This window comes from Apium graveolens, chromosome 4, assembly GCF_009905375.1.
Source record: "Apium graveolens cultivar Ventura chromosome 4, ASM990537v1, whole genome shotgun sequence".
Taxonomy (NCBI): Eukaryota; Viridiplantae; Streptophyta; class Magnoliopsida; order Apiales; family Apiaceae; genus Apium; species Apium graveolens.
The window spans coordinates 204,152,855-204,163,735 of record NC_133650.1 but is presented as its reverse complement, the minus strand read 5'-3'; the positions used below and the strand labels follow the sequence as shown (position 1 = coordinate 204,163,735).

At 33.6% G+C, this 10,881-nt stretch overlaps 2 protein-coding genes across 2 annotated transcripts; one reads left to right on the top strand and one right to left on the bottom strand.

Moving 5' to 3' along the window:
- The first annotated feature begins 6,857 nt into the window (after positions 1-6,857).
- Positions 6,858-7,583, top strand: LOC141719291 (uncharacterized). The gene has a single exon (XM_074521667.1). It carries the CDS (start codon positions 6,858-6,860, stop codon positions 7,581-7,583), a length of 726 nt encoding a protein of 241 aa, XP_074377768.1.
- Positions 7,584-8,028: 445 nt separating this feature from the next.
- On the bottom strand, positions 8,029-10,503 carry LOC141720568 (alpha carbonic anhydrase 1, chloroplastic-like). The gene is made up of 6 exons (XM_074523059.1): positions 10,248-10,503; positions 9,589-9,818; positions 9,370-9,476; positions 8,769-8,871; positions 8,420-8,605; positions 8,029-8,326 (listed from the first exon to the last, which is right to left on the bottom strand). The coding sequence occupies exons 1-6, from the start codon at positions 10,324-10,326 to the stop codon at positions 8,198-8,200; spliced, it is 834 nt and encodes a 277-aa protein (XP_074379160.1). The 5' UTR covers positions 10,327-10,503; the 3' UTR covers positions 8,029-8,197.
- Positions 10,504-10,881: the final 378 nt, after the last annotated feature.

Sequence of the window (10,881 nt, the reverse complement as noted above, 5' to 3'; positions counted from 1 at the left end):
AGACATACTTTTTCCTTGTGCTGTGAAATAAAAGGCTTGACTTTTTCAACATGTTGAAACTTTGAAATCGAAGCATGGCCAAGTTTTTAGTGTCAAACAACAAACTTGCTCTCCTACTTTTCTACTTGTATCTTGTCTTTGTCATTGCAACATAATATCTAAACTGTCATAGTTATTTTTGGTCTCTCCATTTTTTCATGTTTAAGATAGTACAACCTTTACTTCAACTCACCAGCTCCGATAATGGATCTTGTCACATAGTCAATTATAACATAATTTCCTGGGTTGAACATCACATTGCATTTGTTGTCCTTCCCCAATATATGAATTGAAAGCAAATTGTGATTAGATTGTTGGACATGTAGCACATTTTCTAGCTTTAGGCTGTTTTGCAGTAGAACATCACTAACGTGGGTTATGCGTGTAGTGTCTCCAATGAGCAAAGTGATCGTGAATGTAGAATGGGCTAGTTTAACATTCACTAAATTCTTTAATAAGAACATCATGTAATCCGTTGCTCCCGAATTAATAATCCACTCCACCGCGTTCATTTTTTTATTTTTTCCATTGCATACCATCCCTGAGAAATCATAGTATATCTCTTCATCTGTCTCGCACTCCTCAACATTTACAGTATTGGCTCCTAGGATTAGGGTTTGGAAAGAATTCTCCAAACCCACTGAAACCAGCTGTAAAATAAAAGACTTGACTTTTTCAATATGTTGAAACTTTGAAATCGAAGCATGGCCAAGTTTTTAGTGTCAAATAACAAACTTGATCTCCTACTTTTCTACTTGTATCTTGTCTTTGTCATTGCAACATAATATCTAAACTGTCATAGTCATTTTTGGTCTCTCCATTTTTTCATGTTTAAGATAGTACAACCTTTGCTTCAACTCACCAGCTCCGATAATGGATCTTGTCACATAGTCAATTATAACACAATTTCCTGGGTTGAACATCACATTGCATTTGTTGTCCATCCCCAATATATGAATTGAAAGCAAATTGTGATTAGATTGTTGGACATGTAGCACATTTTCTAGCTTTAGGCTGTTTTGCAGTAGAACATCACTAATGTGGGTTATGCATGTAGTGTCTCCAATGAGCAAAATGATCGTGAATGTAGAATGGACTAGTTTAACGTTCACTAAATTCTTTAATAAGAACATCATGTAATCCGTTGCTCCCGAATTAATAATCCACTCCACCGCGTTCATTTTTTTATTTTTTTCATTGCATACCATCCCTGAGAAATCATAGTCAATCTCTTCATCTGTTTCGCACTCCTCAGCATTTGCAGTATTGGCTCCTAGGATTAGGATTGGGAAAGAATTCTCCAAACCCACTGAAACCAGCCGGCACAAACCGTCCAAACCAATTTTTTTGGTTTATTAACGATTTGGTTCGGTAAAGGTTTGAAATTTTTAAAAATCGAATATTTACGATCTGATTTCAGTTTTTATCTTCAAACTGACCGAAATAACCAAACCGAACCGAACTGAATATTTTTATTGAAACATTAATATACATATGTGAGTTATATATAATAATAAATTATAATCAACAAAATATGTAAAATATTATACATATAAAAGTATCCACATAAAAACTTTCTTATGGAATTTTAATTATTTTATATGTATTATGTTTTCATTTTTTTCATAAAAAGTTCAAGATTCACAATTTTTTAATCTTATTCCCTCTCTCTTTATTAGTCAAGCTCTTGTAAATTTAATATCCTTTAAAATATCGATTCATAATATGATTTAAACTTCCTATTTTTACTTTTAAACTTCAAGGTTAAGTTTAATTTAGTTGTTGAATTTTCATATTAATAAAAACGGTTTAAAACAAAACCAAACCAAATTATTTTAAACTGATCAGATCGTTTGGTTTTCTTACTTAACAGTTTGGTTCGGATTGAAATTTAGAGAAATCGATAAATTCGGTTTGGTTCGGTAGAAGAAATAGGTCTAGATAAAATAAGAGTATGGGTATAGAACTACACACACTTTATTAGACTATAAAGTGACGACTTAACCACTATATGATAAGTCATGAATCTCACTATTAAGAACTTTTCTTCTTATCCACAATATTAGATGCAGTTTTATACCATAAAGAATAAACACAAATGATAATAATATAGGACGAGATAGTGAGAGAATGTTTAACTTTTAATAATGCAAACAACCTGCGATAAACCTTTGGTGATCAAACCCACACTAGTCATTTTTATCTTTACTCGAACAAACCGAGCAATGACAAGAATGCCATCCTACTAATCTAGATCCTTCTACTGGTGACTCACGAAATGGTGTGTACATTGTGAAAATCTCTCTATAGATTACGCCAAGCCTCGAGATAATGGAATTATAAATTTTTCGCCATTTTGGTTGAAATGGAATTTTGTCACTCAAAAGCTTATTGCAGTCTATACTCGATGGTCATTAACGCTACAATCACCGTAGATCAACACTAAGGTGATTGTAGCGTTAATGACCATCGAGTATAGACTGCTAATCTCAGGAAACTGTGAACATTTAATTAAGGACTTGAAGACTGAGTTATCGAAGAATTTTTGTTTAAAAAATTTAGGTCTAGTAAGTTACTTTATAGGGTTGGAGATAGATAAAACTAGTGCAATTTTTTTTTTATCTTTCATATGAAGTACATGATAAAGAATATGGGATGTTGAAATCAACACCACTTAAATTATCGTGGATGTTCAAATGTCGTTGGGCTAGAACAAGGGAGAGTTAATGTAAAATCCAAAAATATATCAATGGTTGATGGGAAAGCTACTTTATGTGACAATCACTAGACCAGATATGTCATTTTAAATGCATAACTTGGCCCAACATAAGCAAAAAATCACAAATGTACATATGCAAGTATCGAATGATTCTAAGATATTTATTAATAATCTGGGCAGAAAATTTTGTTGGCTTCCTCATCATGAGCCCAATTCACTACCTATAGTGATAATGATTGGGTCAGCCGCTCTATAACTCGGAGATCCACGTCAGGGTATTGTGTTGCTGGGTTCGTCACCAGTGTCATGAAAGATCATAAAGCAATCGCTAGTAGCATGGTCCACAATATAGGAATATTATCGTGCCAGACATTGACATGTCATAATGAGGTGACTTGGTTAACATCCTTGTTCAAAGAAATGGGTTTGAAAAACTTGTAATAACCATCGTCAAGAGCGTCGACAATCAAACTACATTGGCAATTACTGTCAACCCGATACTGAACGAAAGGATCAAACACATAAAGATAAATTGTGATTTTATCAGGGACAAAATAGTTGATGGGGCAGTAACTACAGCTTATGTGTCATCATACTCATAGCTTGTGGACGTTCTGACCAATCTACTTGCAGTGAAGTAGCAAAACCATCTGTTACACAAGACTGGAATATCAAAAAATGTCTCCCCTCCATTTCAGGGTGAGTAGTGAGTCATTTATATTATAGTAGTATTTTCAGAAAAATAAGATCATGCATGTTGATTAGGTCTCATATAGGATCCATTAGTAATGTAGTGGAGTAGAATGATGTAGATTTATATGAGGAAATTTTTGTCATTGCTCAGTTTGTTAGGATAAATATAAAAACTTAATAAAGCCATTACTTAGTTGAAAACTAATAGTGTTCCACTGTTTAATTGAAAACTAATAGTGTTCAATTAACTAGAACTTAAATCAGATAAATGATTAACTTAATAACATATTAATGACAGATAACTTTTTGAAAACTTCGAACAACTTATAAGATAAGTAGATATGTGCATACCTGCACATGTAACAAATATATTAGTCTCCCACAACAGTTTAGACAAGGTAAGTCACTTTTCCCGAACCCTGATACAAAATACAAGGGTCACCAAAAAATGTTTATAGAGTCAAGAAAAAAAATTCTGAAACAATTTTTAATTTTTCTAGTGACACTCCCAAAATTCAAATCAAAATAATAGGTTGAGATATACTTGAAAAATTTGATAAAAGTGGTTCTATGATGGACCTTTCAGGGCTTGTCAGCACTTAGACTATGTTTTTACTTGCAAACTGACAAGTTATTAAATTTTCATGGGCCTAGAGCTAGCCGAGTCCGAGACCCAAGCTACCTAAAACAGAATGCCCGATGAAATACCTTCGATGTAAAAATGAGTATTCCGGTCAAATTTTAGAGAGAGAAGGTAGAGTTTACTAAAGTCGGTATAAAAAATGTCCTCTTTACATCTGTTGTGTCGTTGGGTATTTATAGGAATTTGAGACATATGACAGCCACATGCTTGAGGGAATGTTTAAGAGTTGTCATGCTTACTGATGTTGACGACGACAGTAATAGAGTAAGATGTCGACGACTGGTGCGTGTCCGAACCCCCCTAGGTCAGTACTCCCATATGAGGATGTTAGTTGTCTTTATGGGGCAGAACTCGAGTGGACCGGCCTTCACAGGCGGTTGAGGAGCACAAAAAAGCTAAAATTCATAAAATTGGGCTTATTTTGTTGGTTTGGGCTCGACCATGATGGCCATGACCTCTCACAAAATATTCAAACATTATAATTTTCAATATTATTTATGGAGCCTAAAAAATATTTATATTTTAATTTCTTGGACGTTACTTGATAAATACAATGATTCAGGATTTTTGAGATAATTAACTATATTTATACTTATGATAAGGACTTAAGTAACAAATTTTCAAAGTATAAATATATTTGAGGATAAGCATTTAGAATGAACACTACATTGACTTTTTTTTATCTCTGATTTGAAAATTAGATGTTCCAAGCATTATAGCAAATTAGCAATTGCCTTGATATATCTTATCCAAATCAACAAACAGAGAAAACACATTGTCCAAATTGACTCAGTTATTTATTTACGTCAAGTCAAGGAGAGTACGAGCATCTCCAACTATATAGAACTTTTAGCTAAAAATCATGTATACATGTTATAAATAAAAAATATAGAGATTATGTAAAAAAAATCCATCTGTAATGGTACATTCCCCTTATTTATAAATATAGTCAACCTCTGATGTTTGTTATATTTGTTGAACCAATAGAGACATTTAAGAAAATCTGTAAAAAAAAATAATCATTTATTATCATATTGAAATAATATATTTTATTTATAACAACATAAAATTTTATAATATACTATTTTTAAAATATAGCTAACCAATATAGCCAATACCATCGAATTATAATACCTAACACATTCAACAAATTTTACATATTGTCTTACAGGTCCAATTTAGCCACTCATTTATAACTAAAACGAGATACTCTAAGCAAGTGACCAAAACAAAGATTACTTCCACTTTCATTTTTTTCTATTTTTTAATATTTTCCAAAACTATTCACAAAAACTAAATATGTATGTGCAACTTCCTGTTAGTGTATGGGTTTCTGAAATATTTTATTAACTAAATGCATGACTATTATCTAATAAAAGAAATAATAAAGAAGTGAATGTTGATTACGTGTAAATCATGTGATTTGTGAGTGCATGGTTTATTTAAAACTAGCTTACGCAATGCACCGGTGTTGATAAATATTTATATAATCCTTTTTGTATTTTTTATAGTTTAATTAAAAAAATTTATAAATAATTAATAGTAAATAATGATTATATAATTATAATTTTACTGTGCATAATTTCAAGTTAAATTCAAATAGTATAAATAATATATGATTGATGATATCTTATTCATAAATAATAATGTAAATAACTGTTGTTGGTAAGATTTGAACCTGATAACTTATATGTATCTTTATAAATAATAATATAAATGTTTGTTGTTAACGGGATTCGAACCTGAGAACTTGTGGAGTGTATTTTTTTAGTATTTGAATCTAACGGCTCCGATTATTTGATGAGGAATATCCGACGGTCGTGATGGAAAGGGATAACTAAAATGGGATTAACCAAATTATAAATTATACCTCATTCATGTTATTATAGTTTAGTATAGATTAGATTTGGTTTCCGATTAGTAATTCTTGAAAACTAGCTCGACTTGATTTGTTTTATTTAAAAAAATATATAGTTTGGCTTGACTAATACAAACTCATCTCAATTTTATTTTTTTATGGCCATACCCTAGTTCTTCTCCCTTTCTGACATATAAATGTAAATGTAAATTCTTCAAAGTATCTGACAAAAAAAAAAATTCTCTTTAAGAAAGAGTATGCATCTAAAAATGATTTCAAATAATATTTGAAAATAATATATATTACTGTATAATTTTATTAATAGGACTCATATATATGTTGAAACAAATTTAAATGTTACATGATTGATCTCAGAAATGTTGGTTGATTCAATTTCCATAAGAAGTAAGATTCAGCAATTTGGGGTGAAAAGAATATTCTATCCTAGGAAATGAAATCATCAATTCCAAAACCATAACCCTAAATTATTCCTTCACCAGATGCAAAACTTCCCTAATTGGTTGGGATGAATTTGTTCATGAATGACTCGTGACTCGGCTTACTTGCACATCAACAAAGTGATAACAATACAGAATTGAGTTTCCCACTATAGTAAAATGAGTGGGTTTACTTAGAAAATTGGGGAAAATAAACCAAATCCCACCACCCACTACCACTAGTATTGACTATCCGATGTTAATTTCCATTAGTCTACTCAGAATGTACAAATCACAATAATTTTATCAAATTTTCCTCGCCCAATGAACACGCTAAATAAAGTTGTTAACGACCCTTCATGCACATTGCTTTATTAGCTTTCATTCATCCCACCTCTGTTTTCCTCGACTCCTTTTCTCTTTAGACCAAAACTTATTTCATTGCATTCTCTCTCTAGGTCAGCTTAGATGCCTCAAGTTGAAGCTTTTGTTGCAGTTTGTAGAGTCGGCAGCAGCGGTCGCAAGATTGCATGCGAACCACTAGATGACGAGAATCATGATGATGTCGATAAAACACCAGACTCGTTTTTGTTGTCTAAACAGGCTGAGTTTGATTGGGTTGCCCGCAATGCCATCTTCGAGCGTAAAGAATCTACGAAACCTAACGTCAACTATCGTAGTAACTCTAATTCCAGCTCACAGAGAGTTTTGAAGTCTAAAGCTGCGCTCATTGGGTTGCCGAAAATGCAGAATAATAATCTTTTTGATAAGCGCAGATGCAAACCGACTAATGTTAGATTGTTTCCTCCAAAACGATCAGAGTCGATTGAAAAATCGAGGGCACAGATGAAAGAACCGGCGTCGCCTAAGGTATCGTGTATTGGAAGAGTTAGATCCAAGAGAAATCGACGTAGACAGGGGAGCGGGCATGCACAGTCAGAGGGGAAAACAAAACCGGAAATGAAAAAAGGTTTTTGCGCCAAGTTATTGTCACTCTTTAGGTCAGATCGTCATGGTAGATCGAGTGTTCAGACTGAAAATATGTCGGTGAAATCGAAAGAAAAAGAGGAGGAAAACAAAAAGAGTATGGTGATGAATGATGTGGTGATGCAGGTGCCTGGTTTAGGAGGAATGACACGGTTCACGTCTGGTAGGAGGTCGTGCGAGATGGATGAAGGCGAGACTGTCTGTTGATTCAAAACAGAGCATGGCACTTGGTATATAGGTGTGGAAGTGGAACAACTCAGAGAAACTGAGGATGTACGCAAAATTAAGTCTGGGTGCCAATTTCTATGTGACATGCCGCCGTGCATGTGAGGTGTCGTGATTCCTTATTTGCAATGTTCAAAAATCATGTTATCGTGCTATTTGCTTTACTACTACTATTTTATTGTTCTCCCTCTTCGAATTAATCTGTTTTTGAATAGGCTGCTGCTGTAAATTATCATCTTCAGTTAAATTGTTGAGTTTGGTTTAAGTTAAAGTTACTCAAAAATCTATCATTAAGCATACATTATACTTCATACATGTTTCAGTACAAGTCTACGCATACAGGCGCGCAGCAGCCAATATTGATATGATTCATTAAGTAAATTGTGAAAAAGGTATCAAACTAAAGAAGATTAAAAAGAATGACCCAGGTAAAAAGGAACTCGGAACATAACTGAAATTGCAGCGTACAGGATCATCCACCGGCTCATAATTTCCAGCATTAGCCCTTTTAGAAGTTCTGGGCACTTATAAGTTCATGTTATTTTTAATAAAGTTACATCAGATATGAGATAACACACACATACTACTCCACTCCTTTATTGATCTTCATCGTAGAGTTCAATTACGCGTCCGTTTAGTGGTTGCACGGGTCTTGCATTGCGTTTGCAGGCAATATCTAAAGGACCCCTCAGGGCATCTACTTGTTGCTTAGATATTGACCTCACCTATAGGATTACCCCCAAGTATGTAAATGAATCAATAGTACATGTAATTAGCAAATGAATAACTTGTACATGATGATGCCATAAAACTAGTACCTTGCCAAGAATGTTCCAGCTTATGTTCTCAGTGCATGGAGGAGTGGTGAAAGAACCTCTATATCTATAATACTTGTGGCTCTTCCGCCTCATTTGCTTCGTGTTAAATGTTCCCAGTACAATTTCAGGTCCTTCTTCTCTTTTAGCGTATCGGTCATATGTCAATTCAGCTAACTTACTCTGTATCTGTTTTCGTACATAAAATTGATACACAATCCAGCTAGTTAAAGTTAATATATGCAGTAAACGACTAAGATTAATGTTGGACACTTTCGAATCTTTATTCATCTAAAGATAGTTACTGTAATCTGTCCAGGTGCTGTGATTAACAGAAATTAGATGTTTGTACCTTAGTGAGTAGAGGATCAGCATCACCGTCCTTGTAGAGAACTGCAACAACAGCGATGCTGCCATCTTCGGCCTTGTGAACTATGTGAAGCTCTGCATCCATTCTGGTTTAGCAAGCCGAGTTACACAATTTTAAATTTAGATACAGAATGCACATCTTTATATATGAGATGACTGTGAACATAGTACCACTGATAGTAGAAAAATAAACACCGAGACAGTACATGACAAATCTCTACTCTATAATCTCTATGTTTTTAGAAAACCTTCCACTCTTCTGTATATACACACAAATCTCTCTTTAGATTCCTAATTTTTTTATTAGGGACGATAGAGTAAACATATCGCTTGTCATTTTTCAGTTGTTGGGATTGTCCACTAAAACGATCATATTAATTTACAATTCCATCTTTTCATTGTACAAAATAACAGTAATAACATATGTTCCAGCTATTGTACATAAGAATAAGAGATATGAGCTTTGAATATACCTAGATTTACACAAACAGAACACTCAGATGATTCTGATTGATACATAATTAGTAGTAAAATTAGACTTATCTATATAAAAAAAAAACAAGTGAAAATCAAGATGAACATACAGGCGTCCATTAAGTCGGTGCTCAGATGGAGAATGCCAGTGCATCTGCAGAAGAGTGTACTTTTTGCCATCTATGCTAAATCCTCCAACATTTCCATTAAAACGTATCTGCAATATAACAAGTAAATTAATGTCTGTTGAGTTTGAATACTGATGGAGTATTCGAGTAAATAACAGAAAAGAAAGAAGATGAATAATACGTGCAGGAAAACAAACCCACCCCAACATTAAAACCATTATCGACCAAAGTAGCATTTGAAGCGTGATAGACTCTGATCAAAGGTTTCAGATTCTTATCAAGGAAAGCCTTGTGGGTAACAACGTCAATGGGAGACTGAGCTTTTCCATGAGAGCATAGTGAAAAGTTTGGGCTTAAGCTACCCCACATGTTAGGTCCCGTACCTCCTATATAACCGAATTTGTTCCCCTCCTGCTGCTGCTTCTGCAAAGCTGTTTCATTTAAAATCTTGTCAAAATTACACCACATCCGCAAAACTTTGAGAAAAATAAAATTAAAATTTAGAGCGAACTGTTTGATGTTCACCATCTTATAATGAAAATAAACTCAAAACCTAACTTAGAGACAGTATTAAGGTACATGTTCAAATTTCCCCCCATCTAGATAAATCACATTCATATGACACTCAAAATTAAAAATACCGGAAAATCCACCACACTTTCTGTTTGGATATGAGTTACTGATAAGCCTAGTGTCAAGTTTAATATATAACCTTTATAGTAAGCCATGGACATAGCTAAGAGGTTGAAGGTTTGAGTTTAAGTAGAAGCATGTGTATATGAGTATTAGGGTAGAACAAAAATAACACTACGTCATATACATTTCTACGTAGATGGATGTAGCGAGAGAGTTGTACTTACTTTGAGAGTAATGAGTAGAAAATGCAGTGTTGAGCATAGTAAGGGAAATTGCGAGGAAGAAGAAGATCGAAGAAGCCATACGATTAGTACCAGACCTTGCTAGCTATGGTATTACACTTTTGCAAGCTACGGTTGATTGGTTGAATGCACTATATACCTGTATATATAGTGAGAAAATCAAGTGCCTAATTACTATGAAGTCATTCTATCGTCTTTGTAGGTCGTCTCCAGGTAGCTCTACTAATTTTGGTGCATGGTCCATCTCTATATATATGTGTGTAGCCATTGAGCATCACAAGGAACAACTTAATTAATGTCCTTTCTGATGTTGATAACTAGTGGACACAAGCAACTTAAGTGCATCCTATTTCTTATATTTAATTATTTTTAAAATAACAGATGAATTTTATTCAGTTATGGCCTTATGGGAATTATTGATGCTATCCATTGTAATAAGAATGTGCCAGAATCTATACTGGACTCTCTTGTTTTTAGTTTCAACTAGCCTTAAATCGTTCCCCAATTTACCCCTCACATTATTTGCTACTTATCCAGATTCCAGAATAATAGTAATAGTTGTTACAATGCCTGATATCCAGAGTGGCAATATGTGAATTGGAATATGACTTGATCA

Bases quoted from the DNA above. Each gene is read 5' to 3' on its own strand.
- LOC141720568 (XM_074523059.1), bottom strand. From the start codon at position 10,326: ATGGCTTCTTCGATCTTCTTCTTCCTCGCAATTTCCCTTACTATGCTC. The intron at 9,819-10,247 runs GTAAGTACAACT...TAAATGAAACAG, and splicing joins TTCTACTCATTACTCTCAAA to CTTTGCAGAAGCAGCAGCAG. The intron at 9,477-9,588 runs GTGGGTTTGTTT...GTTATATTGCAG, and splicing joins ATAATGGTTTTAATGTTGGG to ATACGTTTTAATGGAAATGT.
- LOC141719291 (XM_074521667.1), top strand. From the start codon at position 6,858: ATGCCTCAAGTTGAAGCTTTTGTTGCAGTTTGTAGAGTCGGCAGCAGC.